Source organism: Diprion similis, chromosome 8 (assembly GCF_021155765.1).
Source record: "Diprion similis isolate iyDipSimi1 chromosome 8, iyDipSimi1.1, whole genome shotgun sequence".
Lineage (NCBI taxonomy): Eukaryota > Metazoa > Arthropoda > Insecta > Hymenoptera > Diprionidae > Diprion > Diprion similis.
In genome coordinates, this window is record NC_060112.1 from 25,157,462 (window position 1) to 25,182,449 (window position 24,988).

At 35.6% G+C, this 24,988-nt stretch overlaps 4 protein-coding genes across 10 annotated transcripts; 2 read left to right on the top strand and 2 right to left on the bottom strand.

Moving 5' to 3' along the window:
- Positions 1-1,033: 1,033 nt before the first annotated feature.
- Positions 1,034-10,052, bottom strand: LOC124409648. Of its 3 annotated transcripts, XM_046887404.1 has the most exons (10): positions 9,794-10,052; positions 8,712-9,185; positions 8,281-8,550; positions 7,629-7,780; positions 4,607-4,704; positions 3,666-4,026; positions 3,298-3,509; positions 2,880-3,215; positions 1,778-2,689; positions 1,034-1,615 (listed from the first exon to the last, which is right to left on the bottom strand). In XM_046887404.1, exons 2-10 carry the CDS (start codon positions 9,039-9,041, stop codon positions 1,191-1,193), a joined length of 3,096 nt encoding a protein of 1,031 aa, XP_046743360.1. In that variant the 5' UTR covers positions 9,042-9,185; positions 9,794-10,052; the 3' UTR covers positions 1,034-1,190. The 3 variants fall into 3 exon arrangements, with proteins under 3 accessions (XP_046743360.1, XP_046743359.1, XP_046743358.1); XM_046887403.1 differs by having other exon boundaries at positions 1,034-2,686; XM_046887402.1 differs by having other exon boundaries at positions 1,034-2,689.
- Positions 10,053-10,979: 927 nt separating this feature from the next.
- Positions 10,980-15,092, top strand: LOC124409800 (regulator of microtubule dynamics protein 1-like). 3 transcript variants are annotated; one of them, XM_046887645.1, is made up of 6 exons: positions 10,980-11,362; positions 12,655-12,846; positions 12,983-13,174; positions 13,736-13,968; positions 14,075-14,313; positions 14,434-15,092. In XM_046887645.1, the coding sequence occupies exons 2-6, from the start codon at positions 12,659-12,661 to the stop codon at positions 14,698-14,700; spliced, it is 1,119 nt and encodes a 372-aa protein (XP_046743601.1). In that variant the 5' UTR covers positions 10,980-11,362; positions 12,655-12,658; the 3' UTR covers positions 14,701-15,092. The 3 variants fall into 3 exon arrangements, with proteins under 3 accessions (XP_046743601.1, XP_046743600.1, XP_046743603.1); XM_046887644.1 differs by lacking the exon at positions 10,980-11,362 and adding an exon at positions 12,353-12,418; XM_046887647.1 differs by lacking the exon at positions 10,980-11,362 and adding an exon at positions 12,353-12,418 and having other exon boundaries at positions 14,456-14,655.
- Positions 15,093-15,580: 488 nt separating this feature from the next.
- On the top strand, positions 15,581-20,939 carry LOC124409804 (lysocardiolipin acyltransferase 1-like). 3 transcript variants are annotated; one of them, XR_006929542.1, is made up of 6 exons: positions 15,581-15,730; positions 16,096-16,279; positions 16,400-16,607; positions 16,798-17,364; positions 17,480-17,744; positions 17,815-20,939. XR_006929542.1 is itself a non-coding variant. In XM_046887658.1 (5 exons), the coding sequence occupies exons 2-5, from the start codon at positions 16,112-16,114 to the stop codon at positions 17,626-17,628; spliced, it is 1,092 nt and encodes a 363-aa protein (XP_046743614.1). In that variant the 5' UTR covers positions 15,581-15,730; positions 16,096-16,111; the 3' UTR covers positions 17,629-20,939. The 3 variants fall into 3 exon arrangements, 1 of the variants encoding a protein (XP_046743614.1); XR_006929543.1 differs by having other exon boundaries at positions 17,837-20,939; XM_046887658.1 differs by having other exon boundaries at positions 17,480-20,939.
- On the bottom strand, positions 20,554-23,971 carry LOC124409796 (ribosomal RNA processing protein 1 homolog). The gene is made up of 7 exons (XM_046887637.1): positions 23,716-23,971; positions 23,364-23,587; positions 23,112-23,282; positions 22,708-22,890; positions 22,339-22,613; positions 21,348-22,146; positions 20,554-21,256 (listed from the first exon to the last, which is right to left on the bottom strand). Exons 1-7 carry the CDS (start codon positions 23,963-23,965, stop codon positions 20,990-20,992), a joined length of 2,169 nt encoding a protein of 722 aa, XP_046743593.1. The 5' UTR covers positions 23,966-23,971; the 3' UTR covers positions 20,554-20,989.
- Between the last annotated feature and the right edge of the window lie 1,017 nt (positions 23,972-24,988).

Here is a 24,988-nt window from a genome sequence, read left to right on the forward strand (position 1 = left end):
ATAAAACACGAGTTGCAGTTCTCAATAAAAATTTCACCATTCGCACTGAATGAAAAAAAACACTCTGCACAACAGAGTTCCAATTCTGAATGCGGTAGATAAGTGCAAAAAAATTTCAAACAACACCATTACAGAGCAATGCTGTTATAAAATACCTCCTGCATATATTTCATATATTGCAGTTCATTTAGAAGGAAATTTCATTTAATGGAATTTTTCTGTTCAGGACAAAGGCAAGTAAGTAGTTACAAAATCGCAATACAATCCCTCTAAAAAAAAATATTTAAACGTCGTCAATTTCGTTTATTTTTTTTATTATCAATTAATCATAATTAAACTGCTCTTGTTCAAACTTTCATGATAAGTTGGAGTCCAATTTTGTCATAGTAACCCCAAAGGATCGCAAATGAAATGACATCCCTCACAAGGCAGCTAGTGAACAATTTTTTTTTTTTTTTTTTTGTATCAGAATAATTATTGTGTATAACTGTATAATATATTACAATATCTTCAGATTATATTCTGAAAATTGACCAAATTATGGTTAATTTCATTATTGAGGTACAGACTTATAGTTTTCGTTTCTCGAAAATATAACTGTTGGAAATGGTTACACCCAACGTGTTATCACTCGATACAATAGATTGAAGAAATGTATCATTTACTAATGATATTATCAGTAGAGCATCGTTAACGTTATGTCATAGTATCATGTAATAATTAATAACAACCTATAGCATGTAAAAGCAATGGATTTGCCATACGAGAATTATTAAAACTTCTTCACGGAAAGTGAAATATAAATCAAAAATTCATTAAATTTCGGGTCTTTACAAATACAGTGTTGAACATAAATTCGACAATAGTCAAGAACAGTAAGATCGAGTGTTCCAAGGCTTCGTAATACCTATTCTGGTCGTAGAGCTTGATGCGTTCAAATAGTTGAACAACACCAAACAAACATTGATTTACCATCAAAAAATTGTCACAAAGTATTTTAAAGAAACGCGAGTCTCGTCGACCCGACATTTTCAATGGTAACCAGCCGGCTTGGTGATGGTACACATCTGTATTACTCTGATTATACACAGAGACACAAATGATTGAAACTGTCACCAGAATTTACAAATTGCATAACTTGTATTATTCGCAACACAATGTCACAGGTATTTTACACTCATAAGGACAGTTCAAAAATTGTCTCTGCCTCTAGAATTGCCACCTCTAGGTGGCTGATCATTGTCTCTACCCCTGCCTCGATTCCCGTATGCACCACGTCCGATATTGTTTTCGTTAGAGCCTCTGGATCTTCCTTGCATGTTATGCATAGGTCCGTTTTTGTTCGGCCCACCATATCCGCCATACCCGCCTGGTCCCTGATTACCAGGATTCGGACCACGGAAATTCGGGCCACCGAAACCTGGGCGATCAAAGTTTGGTGGTCCTTGGTTCCCAGCATTGGGGCCACGCAAATTTGGTGGCCCTTGGTTTTGCATAAACGAGTTGTTGAAGGGTGGGCCAGAATTTGGCGCAAAGGGCGCCATAGGATTCGGTCTGAAGTGTTGATTACCCCCAAAGTTTCCGTTGGGAGGTCTGAAATTGGGGCCGAAATTGCCTGGAGGCATTCCATTTGGCCCAAACCCAGGTGGCATATTAGACATGTTGGGGTGGTGCATCATGTTTGGCATGTTAGAGTTATTCATATGTGGCATTGGATTATCAATATTCTGCATTCCTTGATGCGAGGACATATTTGGATTATTTTTATTTGGCATACCCATGTGTGGCGGCATGTTTGGATGGGGTCCCATATTCGACATATGATGACTCATGTTTGGATTGATATTTTGCATGTTATGATGGTTGGACATGTTACCCATGTGCGGCATGTTGTGATTATTTCCCATATTTGGCGGCATGTTGTCTCGCTTGTCGAAATTGTTATTCCCAGGGAAATCCATGTTGAAGTTGTCGTTAAGATTTCTACCACCCTGCTCGTCATCCCATCTTGATCTGTCTCTGCTTTCTCTGTCTCTGTCCCCAAACATGTCATTGTCCATGTTTGATTTTCCCATTCCGAAATTGTGCATGGACATTTGCCTGAAATCTTTATCGCCAAAGTTCATCGAACTGCTTCTTAAGTCCTGATCGCTACCCATCATCGACCTGCCCAGCCCACCACCCATACCACCGAATCGTAAATCTTCATCTCTACCCATGCTTCGCATGTCACTTGGCAAGTGTCTCAAATCTTCGTCCAGACCCATTCCAAAAGAGTTACTTTCACAGCCTGAATTGTTAGCCATTCCAGATCTCGACTCTGTATCACTGGATAAGTCATCGTTTAGTGAAGCTCCGAAGACAGGTTGGTGTATTTTAGACGTTCGGTCGCTCGCACCACCGTCACTCCAGCCAATTAACTGATCAAACTTTCTCTTTCCACCGCGGTTTAATGTTTTCAATAGTTCTGGATTTTGCGCAAATTTGGAACTGGGCAACGGTGCAGGAAGTTCGATTTCAGGAACTTTGGAGTAATCAATTTCACCCTCGTCCTGTAAGAAATCTTCGGATTCTTCCACATCTTCAGGCGAACCGATCACTTCGCGAAGCTCCTCTATCTCTCCGGAAAATACTAATTTGTTTATGGCGTCATTTCCTTTGGTAATAGCCTCAGCTAATTTTGAATCTGCTGCAAGATGAAGTAAAAATAGAAAGGAATTAAAATCTATTTGCAGTTACACAGAGAACTGTACTTGAATTGTGTGAAAAACCATTGTAAATACAAAGGCAGTCTTTATGTACACATAATCTCCAAATTTGAGGGGAAATTATGTTTCTATGCAAACTTCTACACCTTATAACTTAGTATATCAACTTACGCTCAACTGGAATCATTTTTCCATATAAAATTATAGCGTTGGGTGTAACTTCGTTCAAAGGTACAGCCCCAGGTGTTGTTTCGATAAGCTGATTGACGAAAGCATTCAAGGCCTCGACTTGTTCAATATCTTCAGCTTCCATTTCATTCCACTGCGCTTGGAAGTTTCTGGGTATCGGTTTACTATAAGGAACTTTTTTACTGGCACATTTCTTTCCCTCATCGATGGCGTGGTCTAAGTCAAGACCCGGGATTCCCCCGCTTTTATCCTCAGATTCACCGTCAGCATTAATTCTATCTTCAGGTCCCATACCTGGTATAACTGGCGAGTCGTCAGCTAATAAAGGGAAACATTTGGCAGTTAGACAAGTCAAAATGAATGTTGGTAAAATAGATGATACTTGAAAATACTCTCTTACCAACTTCATGATCATCAACACCTGCAGCTCCTGCCGGCAGAGTGTTCAGGTTGTATTTATCTCTCATCAAATCTCCAGGCCTATTTCTCGTCCAGAACTTTGATGTGTGATCGTTGCTTCCAGAACATAATATGTGACCAAGCGGATGCCACGCCAATGTCCATACAATACTATCGTGAGCTTGCTCTATTGCTCCAACTTCTTTGTCAGCCCTTGACAGAGGAATAACAGAAATACTTAGTATTCTTAGTGCAATTCGTAAATTATAGTATAAGAAAGTATAATAGCCCAGTGATTGAGTAATTATTTTTCATCACCGCTGATCAGAAGATAATAAGTGCAGCAGGAATATGAATAAAAATGCATACCCAACGTGCCAGAAGAGTATGGCCCCGTCACTACCACCACTACAAAAAAGTCCTTCATGACTAGGATGCCAAGCGACGCTTGAAGCTTCTTTTTTATGACCCCTAAAGGTTTGAACTTCTTGACTAAGATTTCGCAGATCAAACAGCTTGAGTAAGTGATCCCGAGAGGCGGTGACTAGCCAGTTTCCATTCTCGTTCCACTTCACATCCATCACCGTAGATTTGTGCGCATGTAGAGTAGCTAGCGATTGCCCGGTTTTCGGATCCCACAACTTCACTGGTTGCTGATTATCCTTACTGCCAGATATAACGAGACTCTTCTGCGGATGCCAATGAACGCACTTTACATCCGCTCCATGACCTGAAAAATCACAAATTAGTACCAGTCAAGATTTATTAAACTGTAGCATTTTGCAGTTTACTATAGACGGCACACTGTGCAGTTACGGTTGGAAGTTAAAGCATATCGATTCCATATCATGTAAATAAAATTGAACAAATATTTAACTGCCAATGAATATTTTTTTTCTTTTTTCTTACTACCAGCAATCCATTCAAATATAGTTATCGCCAGTTAATCAATTTGAATCAACATGAACAATTCGTAACTAATCATCATGGACATTTATATGTCGTAAGACTGGTCTTTCAACATTTTTTTCAAATTATTTCAAATTTTACTGATAGCATATCTGGATTCAACCCGAATAGATGGTCTCCTATTATTTTATTGAAAGAACGAAAAGACAAATTATTTGGCTAGATTTGAGAATAAATTTGAAAATATAGACAATGAGATTAAATGTGTGCACATGGAAACAAAGTTTGAAAAGAAAAAAATACGTTATTACTGGTAATTGGCAATTAATAGTTGAAAATAATTATTGTTTTAAATACTCTCTCCAAAATACGAAGATACTTTGATATAAAGAAGTTTATACCCCTGAGAATTCGTTCCTCGTGACACCGAAGGAAGTCCCAGATTCTGACAGTTCCATCATCACTGCAAGTGGCCAGCTTGTGATCCGTAGGACTGAAACTACCCACCCAAAAAAAATAAAGTTATACACACCAAATGCGTGGCCAAATTTACAAAAGACATTCTTTATTTTTAAACCACATATGTAATGTAACAAACAAACGTTCAGTAGTGATATAAAATAAAGAAGTAACTACCAATACCAAATTATTACCAAGTGAAGAACAAGAATACCCTAACATTCTTTATCATTATAATAAAGTGTAATATACTTGAATGTTAACTTTATTTCAATATTCCAAAAATACAGCATTATTGTCAGTTTTTTATTCATTTTTTTCTTATTTTTTCAACCACAGAGCGTAATATTCACTAGTAAACGATTAAATAAATAAAACCTAACAACTTTATTCTGCTAAAAGTTTATGGTACATAACTTCTGGGTTATTGGTGTTTTGGGTTTCTTTATTTGCTCGATTTATCACGTCCTTTCCTTTCTTTTTTTTTTTCAAATTCTTTTAATTCCTAATTCTTTACAGATGATAGTATATTAGAAGCAGGAAGAAGCAAGGGGTATTTAATTCTTTATTGAAATATGCAATTTGACAGAATTTCAAATCCAATCTGGTGAAGATCCCAAATATAGCACAGCTCGAAACGACTTGGAGACTCGGACAATTGCAGTGAAGCAGTCACGGAGAAGTGATACCCATCAGCGTTGTGTAATTTTAATGTGGAAATATTTTTTCGTTGCTTTTTTTCACTTTGCATGATAATGTGCAGAGTATTATTCAACTAAGCTTCCTCCAATCAGGGTATTGTATGGAATATCGCTCAACGATAATTGACCAGCAGGCTGAGTTTCAATGTAGAAAAATAAGATACAATTCTAACGCAAATTTTAAGCACAGTATGAAAACAATTACAAAATAATATGACGAAACTTAGATACCGATAGAAGTAGGAGAAAAATTATATTATTCAATCGAAGTAGCATCAGAATTTCCGGTTTCTTAAATTTTGGATTTCATCGCAATAAGAACAATTTCGAATGATGGATTGTTTTGTTCAATTTTCTTACAGTAGCTACAATTAAGTTACTGAAATGATTCCGCAGTGAAATGAATTAATGCAAATATCAGAAATATTCCCAAAAATGGAAATTGAACGGAGGAAGTATTAGTAAATATTGCACTGCACGTGGAGAAAAGGTAGGAAATGTGTATGTGGAAGTGTCCTTGACTTAACTTAGAACTTTATTAAGTCACTTTTCTGAAATCTTGTTAATGTATCAGCAGAGTCCGAAATATGGACATGGTATATTTTCTAATAAAAGGATCAACTAGATGTAAATATTGTAAATAAACAAAAAGCCATCTCCGACAGTCATATCTGGCACTCAAAATACAATCTGCAGTTTATGAGCAATAACTAAGCTCAATTTGCACACATACACAATGTGTTTTCGATGCCACATGACCACCGGAGAATGTACGAAAATTAGGTTTATTTTTTCTCAAATTTAACGTTTATTGCATAAAAAAACGGTTTATGTGTACAGAATGTTCTTTCATTATTTTATTAATCGTTTTTTTTTTTTTTTTTTTCAAGTTTGTCTTTATTTAAGATGTTCAGTTTTCTGAAGGACAAGAGCAACACAAAACAAAGGAAGATATATGATGATTATTCTTTATTATTGCAAATATATACGTGATAATATAGTGAAGTATTTATTCATTTATATTGATATTTTTGGATGATGTGAAGGGAGCCAGGATATTTTTCTTTATTATATATTCGATGGGAATCTCGACTGGGTGCTGCTGTATTTTTTCTTTACTTTTATTATTATCAATATTACCATCTTCTCTTTATTCTACGATACATCTTTGCCCAATATCCTATCCTGTATATAAACTTTATTCCTGACAGCCATAAGGTCCCAATTGCGCTTCTACTTAAATTTCTTTCCACAATTACACATCGCCATTGAAAGATTACGAGACTGAAGTAAATGAACATAATTACGGGAATAGACTAGAAATAGAGAAATATGTTTACAAAATAAAAAAAGCACGTCTACGTAAACCCGTTTGAACTCTTGAGTTGATTTTGACCACAAAATCGTAGTGTAATTAATGTAAATCATCGGTAACTGTTCAGTATATTGAGGACTTCTGCATCTAAGATAAAAATGATTAAATATTGTCTATTGCATGCAAAGATAAGATCCCAATGGCTCTCAGAACAGATAACTATACTGTAAAATCATGGATCCATGAACCTAACTATTAATACACGCTGTAATTTCATCTATGTTTCGCGTACTATCCAATAATCTTTTCAAAATACTACCTAGAAGTACGTAACGCAAGAATTATTATACGAATAGATTTAGAGAGTATTTTTTTTTGTAAATCAATCCCTGACCCTGATAAACATCTCGTTCCTCACAAAGTCATGATCGATACATTTGCTTTTTATTCATAATAATTGCATGATTCGAATGACGTTCTGAGTTTCATACTCAGCCAAATTTTGATATGCTTCTGTTACCACCTAAAATATGTGCCTCAGCTTCGGAGGTGTAAAAAAAAAAAAAATGCAAAAACGCTTGTTTGTAATCATAAGATATAGCAATCTCGACGCACATTCACAAACGAAAATACTATGTTTGATCTAGTTAACAACCCTGATTGCCGATACGCTGGTACTAAGGTACAAACAAATAGAGCCAGCGTTAAAAAAAAAAATGCTGAATACGCAGATCATTGACGATAAGAACAGACCACACTAAAGAATCAAGAAAAACACTTCACCTATGTACCCAAATAAGAAGGTGTAACTTTGTCTCAAACGTTTTACAAAAAGAAAAATACATCAAAATGAAACCCACGTCCTGTGTCCTGATTGCTACATAAGTTAATCGGCCGTGAAGGACAGTGTCACGATAGATGTAAGGACTAGAGTGGTAGATGCTATACCTGAGTCCTCTAATAGCCTCTTTGTGCGCCTGAAACATCTTGACGTTGTTCATGTTGCTCTGCCAGTACTTTACGTAGCCTGCGTGGTCACCCGTCACCATCCAGCTTTCGTTGTGAGACCAAACCATTGTACGTACAGGGCTGTCATGAGCCTAAGAAATGGAGAAATGAATGATTATTTTTTGACTGCTCTGTCGTGTCTTTCTCAATGTTATTCCATCACATTAGCTTTACTTTTGACTAATCGAAGACTCAAGAAGAGATTCTAAGTCATATTTCGAAAATTTTCAACTAGCCACACCAAGTTTTTCATCAGAGATGTCTTGCTTATCTTTTATTTGTTTACTTGATATTTTAAAACCAGTTTCTTAGAGTCATAAAATTTATTGATATGATAAGGAAAATGAAAAACCTGGCCAAGATTTTTCAATAAACGAAAATGACCTCTCAGAACAATATCTATAACTCAGATACGCACGTACTTTAAATTGAAGACTGTCATAATCTTTTACAGGTAGAAAAATACTGATTTACTAGAATAGAGGCTGTAACGGGTTCATAGAGCAAGAATTTGGTCCATATAATAATCGAGTATCGAAAATAGATAGATGTTAACGTAAAAAAGTGATAAATTTTCTTGATATATTCCCACCTGTAGAATAGTTTCAAAGTTAAAAGTAAGCCCGTTCCATAATGTGAATTCGCCACTCGATGCACCGGTGACAAGCCTCCTTCCTTCCGGGGTCCAAGCCATGCAAAATATTGGACACCTCATTTTATTCGTTGCTGTTTTGACAAATTTTGTTGTCACTGCGTTAATGGGATTATCAACGTAGCTTGGTGGTGGTAGAAGATCCGGATAATATATGACATCAGGCTGAAGAGCTCTTCTGTCTCTGTAGTCTCGCTGCCAAACACGATTCTGAATAACAAAAAAAAAATGGAAATTTAATATACACCTATGTGAAAAAGAAACATGCTAAAGGTATTAGAAGTTCGAGAAGAAAAGCTGAACATTCTGAGATAAAAAATCATATGAATTTGTAAAGAGGGAATCATTTTTTAATACGAATAATTTATTACCTCTAAAGTTTTAATAATAGCAGCATTATAGTCGACCGTCTTTCGCATCACAGATTTCCTGAGTCTTTTTCCATCGAATTCATCTTGTAATGCATCTTGACCACCGGCTATAACTTTTGGGGCATGATAAGGTCGAAATGGTTTGAAAAATCCACGATTGCCATCTCTGTGAGTACCAAATCTGTGCTGATAGCCGCCGGTCGTAGTGTTTATAGTCGTTAAATTGGGAGGAGGTGCGGATAAATTTGGTGTTGCAATTGGAGGTGGAACCGACATGTTCGGTAGACTTATCACCGGGGGTGGATTGGCGAATTGAGCGTTGACAGACATATTGATGGTTTGGAAAATGGGATAATTTAAATAACTTTATATAAAATCAAGGTCTCTTCTAGTTAGACTCAGATCCAGAGACATATTATAGAACAAAGTTACGAAATATATTTAACAATAGCGACGCCATCCTTGCGATAATATCTGAAATAAAATTGAAAATGTCATAGTTACAAAAATTGTAGTTTCTGCATCATTAAAAATTCGTCACCGATAACGTGGTGTAATATGTGGTATAATAATGGATCATGAAAGAGTGCTGACAAAGAAATAAAATAAAACGTAAGACAAACTTTCTAAGAAGCATAATATTTTAATATTTTTCAACTTTATATAACATGTTTACTACCAAATAACATGTTTTTGGTAGTTGTAGAAGCCCGTGTTACGAACATAGCCAGCACAGCTGCGTAACACTTGTATTTACAGTAAGAGAAAACTAGAAAGGAAGAAATACATTGGACAAATCTTGATATGTGAAAGAGTAAGTAAATTGAAGAACGACGGGAAACAAAAGTTCTGTCTCGCGACGAAAATTTGGACGAAAGTAAAGGTGCCCACTTTTAAAGCACCAGGGATATGATGATGCAAAAACTGTAGTGGGGATGTGTAGTATCAAGCAACTACGTTTGAAGGTTAGTCAATAATGGTGTGGTCAACTCGTGACAGAGACGATTATCGTAGCAAATTTAATCGAAGTTTGAGTCGGGTCAAAAATACAGATCATAATACGGTAAAATAGTGAGAACAACCTGCTGCAGTAGTGTTGCGATTATATTTCTCGAGGCCTACTCCCAGGTCACCACTTCAGCATACACAAAACACTTCGACGCTCTAAGGCCACAAATTACCAACCGTTTTATTTACAATAATACTGTAGATATAACGCTAAGCGAACACTCTCCGGACAAGCGTCATTAACTTTTCTATGATCTCAACGCGTATAATACACACTACGACCGTCAGATTGAGAGAATATTGTGCATGGGTGCTAACGACGCCATGATGTATAAAGACACTTTCTGGCTGTTCCGGTTCGAAAATCCGGCGTTCCGCTCAGCCACTTAATAATGATTATCTGCGCCCCTGCAACGTCAGAGCTCGCACCTGTAGCCGCGCTGTACATACATACATACGTGTTAAAAACATCGCATAAGAATTACTCGAATCTTTGAAACAGCCAGCTGATGAGCACCAAAATCACTCGCATTATTAAGCCTAGCTCTAAGTTAAATAAATTAACATGTAAGGATAATAAAATCGTTATCGAAACAAATGATATAAGTTAGAGCTCTTTCTAGTACAGCTGGCTTGAGCCCACTTTTACTTAATACTTAATCTAAGTGGTAGGAAACTGATAAATACAGAAGAAAATAATAGCCTGTAGATTGCAGGGAAGATTTTCATCATTTTTCCACATTGATTCATTCCAAATGAACCCTAGTCAAGATATACAGAAAACCGTAGAAAATGAAACAGCTTGTGCAAAAATTTAATACAGTCTGTACTTCAGATTCTCGTATACTTTCAACGCCGAAATCTAACAGGCATCCGGCCAATTGATATTATAAGTAATTATCGTTTACTGAATATTAAAGATATACGATATACATGCATCTCGTATAATTGTTGAATAACGGAAATGGCCGAGTTTCGAGATTTGTTCCACCGGTCCCATTGTTCGCAATCGGCGGATCTCCTGACGCCCAAAATTTGTGGCGAATTTCATTGGTAAATAAAATATAGTCAGAAAAATTATGAACCGAACGACTATCCAGAAACCGATTGCCAATGTATGAATGAGTTTCAATTTATAAAAGAACTTTTTTTATCAATCTTATGCACCCGTCATTCGATTCATTTGCCGCGCCAAGAATGATGTTTCTTTGTTTTTCCAGCGTCTTTTACGCCTCTAGCGGCGGCCGGCCGAAGTGAAAAACAGTTGCGGCACGCTTCTTTTGCAAAGCGGAAACGTCTAACCGCAGATCGAAAAGGGGCTTTTAGTGTTTTATAAAAATTCAGCGATGTGTAGATTGTTTTTGGCTTTAAAATAAGAAAGAAAAATAACAGTTTAATGTGTCGTGCGAGGGGATTCACAGCAGTATATACGCGATTCTTAAGACCCGCCGAAAACGCGGCCAGTTGTATGATGTACCATGTAAAGGTGTAACGTGAAAGAGTCGCGTGCTGTGGTGTACTGCGAGATAACTTTATTTATTATTTCGAGGAAAAATGACAAAATTACTGGCTTGTCTATCGGTATCGTTGTCGTACAGTTAATGCCCGAGTTCCAAAAGTTGATGAACAAACTAAATAGAATCGTACGTTAACGAATATAGTTATTTACTTATTTTATACTCGTTTGACTTATCCGTTATTCGTGCACAAATATGCCTGTATTTCCATTGAGTGATACGAGTTTGCTGAAGAAATAATCCATACTTTTCTTCCGTGATTAGCACATGCATTATCACTAGCTTTTTTGCCTATACTCGCAGAATGAAACATGCGTTGTAATGTACGCTATAATTGATCTGACCCCGTTCTACAACCCAATGTATAAGTTACTTGTCATGTCACGATTCATAATTTATATTACACAAGACGAGGAACAAACAAAATATTGTTTTCAGTCCTGATAAATTATTACCCATTCTAAAAGGGTTAAAATACCGATTTCGCCTATTAATTTGGATAACTTGCAACGAAACGGTTGAGATATTTCAGTGCTGAAATTGCAAGGACGTATGAACGCGTGTCGAAACAATGTTTATTCCGTTATTTCGCAATTTCTACTTAATGATGTAACTGTCCTCTGTCAAATACAATACTAATGACTTGTCAAAATTTTGTGCACTGTATTAAGCGCATTCAATGTTGCATAGAGAACTTTGAATTGAAGACACTAGGTTACAGTATACCTTTAAAATACAGATTAAGTATAGTTAATGTAGTGTTTGATAGTGCTCGCTCTTTTAGTCTGCTATTTGCATAATTTGGTAGGCAAATATTGATAAATCTCTTATTACTGTGTATATTCAAAAAGATCGTTTCTCGTCTGAAAAAAGATAGATTCTTTGCTATGAATGCACATTACTTAGTTAAACGAATTATTCTCAAATACTGATGATAACCAATGAGCTGTTAATTGAAGAGGTGGAAATTTCCTCTTAAATCTTACATACGATTGGTTGAATACAATTTCGCTTTGCATTAATATACCTGTGGGAACTGTACGTAGTGTGAAGAAAAAAACGTCTGATACATGTTCGAAGTTCAAAGTCTAAATTTCTTTCAAATCTGTTATGCGAACTGACGTGAGTTCTCTTTATGTATTTCATGAACCAAGAGTCCGTCAGAATGAGAAAAGCCTCCCAGTAATATAGAAACACAGTTTAGAATTATATTTTCTGATAATTTACAATATAATAATAGACAAAAACACTGAAATATTTCTCTCCTAAAATCGCGTTGAATTATGTTGTTTAAACACATAGACGGAAAAATTGCAATATCATGATCTCGGATAATTATGCACTTTTATATGTCTACTTTGAAAATTTCATAACTTCTTTAATTAATCATACATTTTTATGTTATATCCAAAATTTAGCACCATGAGTGACATAAACTCTCCACGATTGATCGCCACTGCAGTTGCTGCGGCGTTTGGAGTTATCGGGGCTGTGGGTCTGTTCGTGTACCAGAAAATACAGGAACAACAACAGACCGAAAGAGTCAGACGCGACTTGGATAAAATGGGTGAAACTATGGCCGAACTACAAGCACAGTTGGATCTTTTGAGGTAGGCTTATTTTAGTTTAAGATATTTCCATAATCACTTTACATCTAGCCTCATTTAACGAGACTATCAATAAAATAATAAATACAGCTTGAAAGATTATTGTTATAACAGTTTGTATTTCAACTTGCCTAACTAGATTGCAGCAAAATCAACGCAAGAATCGAGAAAGAATATCGCGACGAAAGCAGAATCTCAAAAATAGCAGCACTTATTCTGCAACAGACAATGACACTGATGTAGATGCTTTTTCAACAGCTGACACAGATTTTGACGATGATGAATTCTTTGATTTCTCCGACATGGAGTCAGGCGATGGAGACAATGAAAGGTCTGTAAATTCAACAGCTTAATAATGGATCGTAATCAAACTAATCACTCATATTCCGTTTCAACACATAGAATAATAAATCTTCCTGCAAAGGAAGCAAAGTAGAAAGTACAAACTGGACTCCTTACCACAAAGGCAAGTCTTTCCTTTCACAAACAAATCTTTTGCAGTGATTAATGTTATCTCTTAATATTATCACAGCATTTTCAAATGCCAAAAGATTTCGATGGATACTTTTTATATTGATGCACGCTAGTAAAGTAATTTACTATAAATAAACGTGTCAATTTTTGTGCCCACTTGTTGTGTGTTTTTAGTTTTTAAATTAATTTCATCTGGAATACATACCGCCAAATGCATTTTCTGATTGTACTTCGTACTTGATTACTTCAATTCAATTAAACGTTTGATATTTACATCAATTGATGTGTACCAGAGTTGCATTATATATTAAAGAAATGTGAAAATGCTTACCTCGTGGCAACTTTTTAGCCAGAACAGATATATGTCACATGAATTATAGAAAGTTTAGCAGAAGGAAGTATATGTTTAGTAATGCAGGATCTCAGGACCAACAAACGAACTGGACAGAAGGCTCGCTGAAACAGACAAACTAATCGATGCATCCGAACTACATCCAGGTAGCGAGTGTGAAGAGGCTCTTAGTATACTACGTAATCTACTTGTTAAATATCCAGATAATATTGAAGTTATATGGAGGCTGGCAAGAGCTTGTCACAGGTGCTCCACCAATGCCACGGAGCCAAAGAAAAAGGTGGCTCTTATTGTCGAAGGTAAGGATTTAAGAAGCAAAATAGTAAAATTGAAGTATTCTCTAAAGTTTTTTTCCTGAAATATCCACGTATTCTAGCTCCAAATAAAATTTTTATCATCTCATAGGCCTCAAGCCATGCGAAAGATTTGAAGAAGCGGACAGTGCAGACTTTCACAAGTGGTACGCAATACTGATAGGATCACACGGAATGTTTCTTCCGACTAAAGAAAAAATAGAAGGTGGCTTCCGCTTCAAAAAACATCTCAACAAAGCACTAGAAATCAGACCAGACGACCCGGTACTTCATCATTTATTGGGACGGTTCAAGTTTGAAGTTGCTGGCTTAACTTGGATTGAAAGAAAGGTCAGTTTGACTTTATTCGTGGTCTGTTTTAGTTGACTATTCCAACCTTTGAATTATTGATTGGAAATTTTTTTTATCGTATTGAATAAAAAATTCAACATTTCGTTTAATTTCATACAGGTTGCATCAACATTGTACGCAGAACCTCCGAGTGCAACTTACGAGGAAGCGATTGTTGATTTTGAACGCGCCGAAGAATTAACAATAAAGCCATTTAAAGATAATAAATTACTTCTCGGTAAATGTTATATAGCAGTTGGACGTTATCAAGACGCAATCAGATGGTTCGAAGAAACTAGCAAAGTTCCAACGGTTAGCGAAGAAGACCGTGTTTCGCAAAATGAGGCCGATCGACTTTTATCAAAATACTCTAAATATCGTTCATAATTAGAGCTATTGAAATTAAAACTGTAAATATGCATATAAATATATGTGTGCATGTATGCTCGTTTCATGATATAGTAACGTGCATTTAGGTATTACATTTATAAATGGTGCTCGTATTGTGTAGTGGAACTTTGTGTTAAAGAGTAAGGAATAAAAATAGGAGAGGCATTTGAGTATAATGTAAAAAAATTAGTAGGTGATTTGATGAAATGTAATATTTTTGGTTTGGCATAACGAGTAAGGAATAAAAATAGGAGGGGGCATTTGAGTATAATGTAAAAAAATTAGTAGATGATTTCATGAAACGTAATATCGTTGGTTTGGTATAACACGTGGTTCACAAACTTTTTTTATAAGACACTGAATGAGTGAAATATACACCCTGATCTAAATGTATTGCGTTGTTTATTCGATTCCAATAATCAACTCTGCTATGCTTATTAGATAATTCTAAGCACCTTCAAAACCTTCCAATTTAAATCACTAATTGAGCTTATGTCCGATATCGTTAAGCTTATTAAAATAATCGTGAAGTATGGACTGAAAATATAGAATTCATTCTGCAGTTGGATGAAATTTGCGCCTGAAAGAAAAGAAAATCTACAAACATATTTGTTTTCGCTATCTCGTACTTTCGACGTTTCAGGAAGAACGAGACAGTTATCAATCGTAGAGAGATCCTTTTATACCTTTATGATTGAAAAATAGTGGATCGGCTAAATTTCTTCTTGTGCCTTGTAAAATATGAACAGCTGCTTATTCTCTGGCATTCTCATTGTAAGTTATTCATCACCTAACACGCACTCGTTTTTGTATACCTGTATGTGTAACTTCCAGATCAATAATGGTCCAACACAGCATCCCAGAAGCCACTAGCATGTCAGATAAGAGTAGAGCAGGGGGATGAGTGTGCTTTCACGGAGGGGTGAGTTGAGGGAAGCCCCTCTGGCAGTCCTAGGGGGAAGCCAAATCAAGGCTCTACTCCTAGAGTAAATTAGTTAGTGTCAAGTTCTGATGTCAGTGAGAAGTGGTATGATAAATTAAAACATTACCTTTCCTACTTTCAGAACGTGGTTGAATTTTGGGTGTACAAACTGGCAAATTCAAATAACTCAGTAATCTCATTTATAAACAAAGAGTTTATGCACAATTAAGATAGATATCTATTTCATCATTTAGTATGAACATTGTAAAAGTGGTGGTAACATCTTTTTCTCAAACATATCAGTCCAGTTTAAAAGATCATTAAACATGGAAGCCGTTCATCGCTTTTTTATTGATAATGAAATAACTTTTCCCAGATTATAATCACCCATTGTCGTATTCATGAATGCTCTTCTTTTGCTGTCATAGAGTGATAAAATTACAACTAAGAGATATTTTATTCATCCACAGGAGTGTGTAAATTGTAATGCGAGCGCTGTTGCGCGGAGCACTCTACTGTGCTTTGTGGTACGGCAGCATCGTCGCTGGATTTTTATTCATAGCATGCCCACTTTTGCCTGTATTACTGCTGAGCCCTATAAGATTTCGAAAATGTGCAGATTTGCTATTCTCATGTTGGGAACTTTATCCAACGGTAAGTCTGTATGCATTTGCTCTCTTTCGAATACTCATTCATAGTCACACACCAAAACCCATGATCATGATTGCGCAATAAACGAATTTCTGAATATTAATACAAAAATACTTCACTCAGGGATTACTCGAGTTATTCGGTGTAAAGATTCTGGTATCCGGAGATCACATTTCCCCTTATGAATCAGCCATTCTTGTTATGAACCATCGAACCAGAGTTGATTGGAATTTCCTATGGGCAGCAATGTACCAGGCATGTATGCCAGAAGTTGCTGCTCATAAATTAAAATTCATTCTTAAAGACCCCATTCGACATATTCCAGGGCCAGGTATGAACAAACAATTCTTTCAATTTGCCATTATGATAATGCAACAATTAATGTCCTTCTAACAATCATGTTGGCAAGCCTTTTGTAAAACTATTTTATTTGCATTATGTTTCATAGAATTGTAAGCACTTTGAATTATATTGTAAAGACATTATAACTGGTGAAGAAATGAAACAAAAACCAATTACAGGGTGGGTGATGCAGATGAACGGCTTCCTTTACATAACGCGACACTGGGAGGAAGACCGAGGACGTTTGTCAAACTCACTGAATTATTTAGTGGCGCTAGGCAGGCGTTGCCAACTTTTAATATTCCCGGAAGGGACAGATTTGACTCCAAATAGCAAAGAAAAGTCAGACAACTACGCAACCAAACATGGTTTGCCAAAATATCACTACACGTTGCATCCAAAAACAACCGGGTTCAGTTACTTGGCACGTCATCTTCACCAGGCTCAGTACCTTGATGCTGTTTACGATCTGACAATAGCATATCCTGACTATGTACCACAATCAGAGGTGGATCTAGTAAGGGGAAAATTACCTAAGGAAGTCCATTTCCACGTCAAGCGTATTCCTGCTTCCGATGTTCCAATGGATGACTTGATGCTGCGACAGTGGCTGGAGAAGAGGTGGCATCAAAAAGAAACAACTCTCAAAGAATTCTCCAAAGAGAAAGCTTTTCCAGCTAAAGTGTGGCCAATGGCTTCTTCATTGCCTCTGAGAGCGGCTATTGGATTTTGGAGTTTGCTAACAGGTGAGAAATGTAGCTCGTTCCGAAAACGGAATTCAAAAATTGTCCTTTAATGGTTCGAAAAATTTGTGAAAAATGACTGTTAGTTGTGTAACGGAATTTTTTTTACCATCTACAGGTGCAACAATCTTGTTGCTCATTATTTCTCCGTTATTTCAACTATGGGCTTTGGTACATTCAGCTTTATTTGTTGCCCTCTCCTTGTTCAGCACTGGTTTCAATCAAATTGAAATGGGATGGTATTGGCGCTGGAAAACTCAAAGTTAAGAAAACGTATTTGGGTATAATAGCATTGTGAGCAGAATTTTTTTTTTTCATCTGCGGAAAACTTGGTGCCACAACATTCTATGTTGCACCATGATGAAACGCAGATGACTACAGAGGCAAGTAGATGTCACTATAAATTTTTCTAAATTGCGAGCTATCTCCTGAACTCTATCACTATTCAATCAGATTGAAATGTTTTAATTGTTAGCAGGCACTAGGTTTCGCATTCTAAGAAACAGTAACAAGGTGTGAGAAAATTCGTAAACGCATATGATGTTTAACTACATGGAATAATATGCAAACACTTGCTACGAAACGTTATTTTTCTTAATTAATGGCTTTTGAAGCAGTTTTAAAATTTTTTACAGCTTTTTAAATTAATTTATTTTAGTACATTTGATGTACACCTACTGCGAAAGATATTTATCTTGAACAGTGTTGAGAATTAGTATTTTTTAATGCAACAGTTATATACTTACAAACATCCATCGAGTCTTCTTGAGTTTTACTGAGACTTTCTATGGAGTGTTGACAGCATGACTGCATAATATACGAATAAGAGAATTGCTTGGTATTTCGTACACATTGGAAGTTGATTTCTAGTTTTCACACCTACCCGAACACTTGAACGTGCCCTTAAAATTTTATACTAGTAGTAGAAGTAAGATAACTGAAAAATTTATTTTCTTCTCTCATTCATCATTTAGAATTCAACTCGCAGAGTGGCATTGAGTGTAATTTCGTTGATTGCAGTTATTTTAGCCCAACACATTCAAAATTTAGTTTATTTATCCAGCAATGAAAAAAGGGTGCTTACTAGCATCACGTGCAATTTTATAAACAATTATTGCATTTCGGAAATATATTGTAAATTTAATAATGGGCTTCATCTATTCGCTTGATCAACTACACGTACTTTTCACAATCGATGACTGCGCAACAGTACACCCCAAAGTTTAAACTCATTTTAATATATTAAAGACGATATCAGTAATAGTGTTCGATAATAACCACAAACAATGCCAAATAATTTTGGTTTTCAAGCACTCACTGTTACACTATTATTTCCGCCAGTGATATCCGCAGCTCAATCTAATTAGTTGTGTACTACGTAATATAAATTTAAGACGTTTTGCGACCCTTGTTGACCTGTTATTTTATGATCAATTGTAGGATCGCCTCATATCCTGTTTGAATTTCGATACACAGAGTGTATTTACATTTTAAAGAATAGCTTATAGTAAAATTTTATCCAATATACTATATATATATACTATTTTAAGCATCCAAATACAACATCTCTCGATTGATGCTCGGAAAAAATACAATTAACACTTGGCGACATGGAAAACTCAACCAGATATTTGTTAAAAAACCAAATATGTGTAGTCATTTGAAATAGATAAATTACACAGTCATAATTGTGAACATGAGATCTAACACATATTTAATTCATCTGTCACCATTATCCATCAATATTGTTTGTAATTCTAATTATCAGATAATCCTGAAAATTTTTTATTTCATTTGTCATAAAAATATTAGCCATGAATAGTACTTCGATAATCTAGTGATATAAAATACAGCTGTACATAAGATTCACCAGGTGTTAATTGCAGCTTCAGCGAGATCAGCATTCTAAAATATACGTATTGGAAGCTCAGACAGAGAATATATTTTTTCCGTAGTTCTAGCATATCTCGTAAAATAAGAAAAAGTGAATTCACGTGCCAAAGAAGCAACTATGGTCGACGACACTTCTCTATTAGCTCAACAGGTTCAATTTATTGTGTAAAATTGGCTTCATGCGTACTTGAAAATAGTATTTGTGTTTTTTTTTTTCACAGAAAAAACAGCATAATATTTTTCCAACAATAAATTGAGTAAATAACAATTAACAAGTAAATGTTTTTCAAGTGCGATTCATAAATTATTTCATTAAATCTATTGAGTGATAGTGATGAATTTAAGTGTTGGGACCAGAATAGGTTGCAGTATGTATTAATAGAAAAATCTCTAATAGATATCTTGTACTGTTTGTAAATTAGCACCACCATACATATAAATATCTAAGCAGTTAACTAGATTGAATGATATAACAACTACAATGTGTATGTATATAAAAATATATAAGAATGCTCGAGCATCTTTAGCTACATAAATGTATCTTGTTAATTATATATTCGTCATTCAAAATAGACAGAAATTACTTGTATTGGTGTTAGTAAGGGATGGGCCAAGTGTTCATGCAATTATACTAATCCTAAGTGTGTACAAACCTGATAGGGTAAATTCATTTAAACTCTAATGGCGTTAAGGCAATATCTTCTATAGCAACAGAAGTGATGTACAAAGTTCGATAATACAGATCCAAAGATATTCAAAGCAGCACTCTTTGCACGTGTGATTAAAGAAGAACATTTTAGTTTTACTGTATAGAGAAATAGAACGTAACGGGAAAAACATGCTTAAGATTAGTCATTATTTAAAAGTGTATCAGCCGACCCTTAGAATTCTCTGTAGCAAAATGAAGAACATTGAAATTCATTTTGGTTTCGAATCCTGTGATAATGAAACTTCGTGTTCATATACTAAAAACTTTTTGGCAATTGAAAATATCATCATCTAGAAGCGTCTGTCTAGTATATTTTTTGTTTTAACAGATCAATTTTATTCTTAGAAATCATATCTCAGTGATATTTTCTTTTCATTTCACAAATATAACACAAAAGTTGATCATTACATGACAGATGCATTCGGCATTATAAGAATTCAATGGCATACCATTGATTCATGTCACTTTTTGTTTTAAAACTCGGACATTATCCAAAACAAAATCAGCAATCGAATAAATTAGGTCTGCTCAATGTGAATGAATAGTTTTATCGTTAGTTAGGGATAAATGATAAATAATAATCTGTTTTCAATCGATATTTATTTTCTTCGATAGAAGAAGACATGTTGAACAATCTCGTACTATCACTGATACTCAGGCATACTTATGAACGATAAGTATGTTGATATTACACAGTTTTACGTGTGTTACATGTTTTTCGTTTCATGTGCCTGTAACCTATTAATATTTCAATTCTAATGAACTTACTTTCATGTATGATAGCAAAAACGTGTAATTGTGACATGTATAGTCAAAAGTTAAATACTTTAAATCAATGCAATTAATGGATTCAGTGTAAATTTTTCATTCAATTAAAATCATGTTTCTGTGCACTCGATGTATGTACATGTATGTATCTCATTTTAAAATCAAAAGTGCAACACGAATCCGCTCACAATTTCCTCTCCATAGTCCCGAAAAGAAATGATCATTCAGAAAATTGTAGTAAGTATAAAATTGAAATACCTATTTAAAATTCCGTTTATAAAATGGATTTACTGGACTTTTTATTGGACTAGGCTTGAGCACGCCCACAGGAGGCTTTCGGTTGGCGTCGAAAGGTATAGCAGGGCTCTTTTTCAACTGAAGCCTATAATCCGACGTGTGCTGAGCTGTATTATTCTGAAGAACTATTTTCACTTTCTTTTTGGAGGTGGACGACGAAAGTTTATTAATTGCTTGTGTTTTTGGTGTGGTGAAACTGGTAGCATTAATAGTGGAAATCTCTGTGATCTGTAATTTAATATCAAAAACAATGACAGAACTTTAAAACATTATTCAGACGGAACACACGATTCATTTCATTCTCATAAAGTAAACGTACCGATTGTTTCGTTGACTGCTTTGTCCGCACTGGTGTCAACCAGGATAATGCCCGGTTCGGTTGTGACTTGTCGGCTGATTTTGAAGTATCCTGCAAACTAGTAGTTGGAAGACGAAGATTTGATACTGATGGTGACGTTGAACTAATATCTGTAGAAATACTCCAATTCCCTTCAGAACTGTATCTCTTTACTTTCTTCAGACCATTCTTGATAAGAGATTTCTTTGCCAGCGTAGAAGGCTCGGCATTAGATAAATTGCCATCATCCTTCAGCGGCTTGGGTTTGATGATTTTATTCACATTCTTCGCATTCTCATTTGCATCATTAGTGTCACCATTTTGCACCGATCTTACACTTTTCAACTTTCTCTTTCTTGGAGTATCGGTAATTGTGGCTACACCTTCGTCATCACTTATCGTAGCACTTCTTTTCTTTTTTTTAGAGGCATCTACAGTACTTGTCTTCACTTTGAGAGGGCTAGCTTTGTCGTTTTCATGCTCTGATATGTGCTCTGCTGATATGTTCTTTTTTGCATTTTGTTTTTTCGCCTTTGTGGTATTTTCAGACTTTACTTTTTTGGTTGCAAAATCAGAATCCTGGTCCAAATTTGAATCCTCTTCTATCGCTTTTTCACTTTTTTTCTTACGTTTACCCCTGATGGTATCAGAATAAAGTTCCTGTTCAAATTTCAATAATCTCCATGCTCCACTCTTTGAACTAGTCTCAGATTTGGAACCCTCATGAAGTTTCACTTTCTTAATACCTAATGGCATATTTCCTTCAGACAACTCATTATACCTATAAAAGTGCAAATCATGTATTTTGATGCTAATTATCATGTTTAGTTTTATTTTCATCTTTTAAAATATGGTGATTACAAAATGGGATGAAAAATTTTTAACATTAAAAGAACAAGTCTTTCAGGGAAGTAAGAATTCATGGAAATTTTATCCTAGAGAAATACTAACGAACATAATTATATTTACTTACTCTTTAGCTACCCTTACTATTTGCCGTCGAGATTTTGTTGTAGACGATGGATGAAATCTGTAGTTCATAACCATATCAGCCATGACTTTAGCATTAACTGGTAATTGTGGTAAATCAACATCCACTCTACCAGCCCGCGGATCCAATGGTTTTTCATCTGCATTATCAATTGGACGATCATCGTCAGAATCACTTTTCTCTTCGTTATCATCTTCGTCAGATTCATCGACTTCTACTTTTTGCATCGATTCAATGTCTCCATCGGGAAAACCTGCCTAATTGTTTAAATGCGAAAGAAAATTGCATTAATATTACATGCATCGGTATCATATAGGTATTTTCTAAAAAATTCAATATCTGTACACATACGTGTCTCCAAGCTTCGAACTTTTCCATGTAATCCAAACCAGCATCGGATTGAAAAATTAAATACCTAAAAACATGCTTCATGACATGCCGTATTTCTCTTTCATCGTTCATAGTTGCCAAGTGCACTGCAAAGGGTCTGACGAATTCTACGACAACATCTTCTGGTACATCACCACCACTCACCTATCAAATATATCGAATTGACATTTGATTCAACATTACAGACTGTAAACTAAATAACTGTATTTCTAAGCGAACACCAATATGGATGAAGTCTTTCTCAACAAACCAATATGGATTGTTCACTGACTTTTTGGTTCATTGGAATATTTTCATTTTCTTATTTCTTAAGAGTTTTTCAAGATATTTGACAACTTTAGAGATCATACATCGTTATTGCATACCTTTGCCAATTCTTCCATATACAATTCTGTTACGTGCAAACTGAAACCTATGGTAGCTTTTGATTCTACCAAAAGGTCTTCGATTATCTTTGTAACTCCGTCAACCCAATCCCGATTCCATAGTTTATTTTTACACATTGTGAAAGTTTGTCGAATGATTCTTCGTACCAACTGTGAGAGAAACGAAAAGTGTAACAACTCTCATACATTAGTTTAGACAAGACCGTTTTTTGCACTTAAACAGAAACCTACCATTTGGAATTTGTCTAATCTGTACTGATCAATTCCGAACCATTCAGTTGCGAGAGTCAGTAAAGTACATTTAGTATAAAGCAGAGCAGTATCTCTGTTATTAAAACAATGTACGAGTTTACTAAGCGACTCGGCTAGTTCTTCTTGAATCAGTGGTTTATCCGACATCCACATACAGTAATAGAGGCCCTTCCACAACCTCATGAAATCCTGTTCCTCGAAGGCTGTAAATATTGAAGATTAACTTTAGGGGGAGTAACATTTTACTCGAGCATATGCAAATCTTTGTAGACCTTGAGATTTGAAGAAAGGATATTCTCTATCCAAAATGTAAGGAATTATAAATTCTTACCAAAGGAGCTTTCGGATCGCACAGTTAACCATTTCTTTAGGTTCTTTAGCACCTTATCTCTAACTTTTTTGTCATTACCAGCAAGTAGTTTGGCAAATTTTATTTCGTGAGCAATGACCAAGGTTTTTTGGTTCTTCGGTGACTTTCGGGTTTCGTTCTTCTGAATTTTTCCATTTTTGAACTCCTGCCCGACACGTTTGGTTCTTGGCAACACGTGCTTGGGTTTCCTCTGTATTTTTTTCACCGACATTTTATCACACTTACTATACCTCTTTACACGCGAGGTAAAATACTTTCGGTCGCAAAACACAGAAAAACAGATGAAAATGTTCACTCAAGATTCTCTTTACATCCGTAACCTGGTGATTACATATCAAAATATCTATCCGAAAACGTGACACGATTTTGGCAGTCGCTCTCCGCGCGCAGGTACTACGAACATAACCTACAAATTGCCAGATTGTTTCCCTCTCAAACTCAATCACAGACCTAACGGATGCCAACTAAATGCTAACTGCGGTAATACGCATCAGCCACGCCAAGTAACCATGCGAATATTTTTCGTAAGATTTTCAAACGTGGCGCGATGAATAAATGATTCTGATCAATGGAAACCGAAATTAAGGCTATTATTCTTATGTATACATAGAATTATATATATAGATATATATGGATTTAATTCATTTCACTCTAAAAGTTTGTGAAATAACGGTTATGGAAAATCACCGCCCTAATGATACAGTTGTGACCATGAAAAATTGGAGGAAAAATTGTGTTGGCCCACAATATCGTTGAGGTATAAAAAACAACCTCCATTTTACGGTTATGCGAGAACTCTCAGCATTATCATCGCTTTCCGACATTTTCCTCTTTGTCCAGCTTACTGACTTAGAAAATTTATAAACCGTAGTAACGGTTGGGAGACATTGCGTGGATATTTGTTTGACGTGTGCTTGCGGTTAATTTGTCAAGAAATTCCTCCTCAGGCTGAACTGTTACGTAGAATTAGCTGAGTCATAAAAATTACCAAATGTATACTGCTCATACCTAAAGAAAAATAATGCATTTTTCACTCTGTTTGGTTGTTATCGGTGTATTTGAATCTTTATTTCGTATCTGATTGAACATATCGGAATACGATTATGTTACGATTGTCTCTCACGTCTATGTACACAGCTACACCATAATTTTGGAACGGTGCAGGGGCTTTGTAAGCGATCGACATTACCATTTCTGTAGAAGCGTTTGCAATTATATTTTGACTGTATGTGCC

Excerpts from the sequence above, each read along its gene's own strand:
- LOC124409796 (XM_046887637.1), bottom strand. The coding sequence starts at position 23,965 with ATGTCGGTGAAAAAAATACAGAGGAAACCCAAGCACGTGTTGCCAAGA. Across the intron at positions 23,283-23,363 it reads GATTAGACAAATTCCAAATG|TTGGTACGAAGAATCATTCG; the intron begins GTAGGTTTCTGT and ends TTTCTCTCACAG. Across the intron at positions 22,614-22,707 it reads AGTTCGAAGCTTGGAGACAC|GCAGGTTTTCCCGATGGAGA; the intron begins GTATGTGTACAG and ends TTAAACAATTAG.
- LOC124409648 (XM_046887402.1), bottom strand. The coding sequence starts at position 9,041 with ATGTCTGTCAACGCTCAATTCGCCAATCCACCCCCGGTGATAAGTCTA. Across the intron at positions 3,510-3,665 it reads ATACTCTTCTGGCACGTTGG|GGCTGACAAAGAAGTTGGAG; the intron begins GTATGCATTTTT and ends TCCTCTGTCAAG. Across the intron at positions 2,690-2,879 it reads AAAAATGATTCCAGTTGAGC|CAGATTCAAAATTAGCTGAG; the intron begins GTAAGTTGATAT and ends TTCATCTTGCAG.
- LOC124409800 (XM_046887644.1), top strand. The coding sequence starts at position 12,372 with ATGTATTTCATGAACCAAGAGTCCGTCAGAATGAGAAAAGCCTCCCA. Across the intron at positions 12,847-12,982 it reads GCACAGTTGGATCTTTTGAG|ATTGCAGCAAAATCAACGCA; the intron begins GTAGGCTTATTT and ends TTGCCTAACTAG. Across the intron at positions 13,175-13,735 it reads GGCGATGGAGACAATGAAAG|GATCTCAGGACCAACAAACG; the intron begins GTCTGTAAATTC and ends TTAGTAATGCAG.
- LOC124409804 (XM_046887658.1), top strand. The coding sequence starts at position 16,112 with ATGCGAGCGCTGTTGCGCGGAGCACTCTACTGTGCTTTGTGGTACGGC. Across the intron at positions 16,280-16,399 it reads GTTGGGAACTTTATCCAACG|GGATTACTCGAGTTATTCGG; the intron begins GTAAGTCTGTAT and ends TACTTCACTCAG. Across the intron at positions 17,365-17,479 it reads ATTTTGGAGTTTGCTAACAG|GTGCAACAATCTTGTTGCTC; the intron begins GTGAGAAATGTA and ends TACCATCTACAG.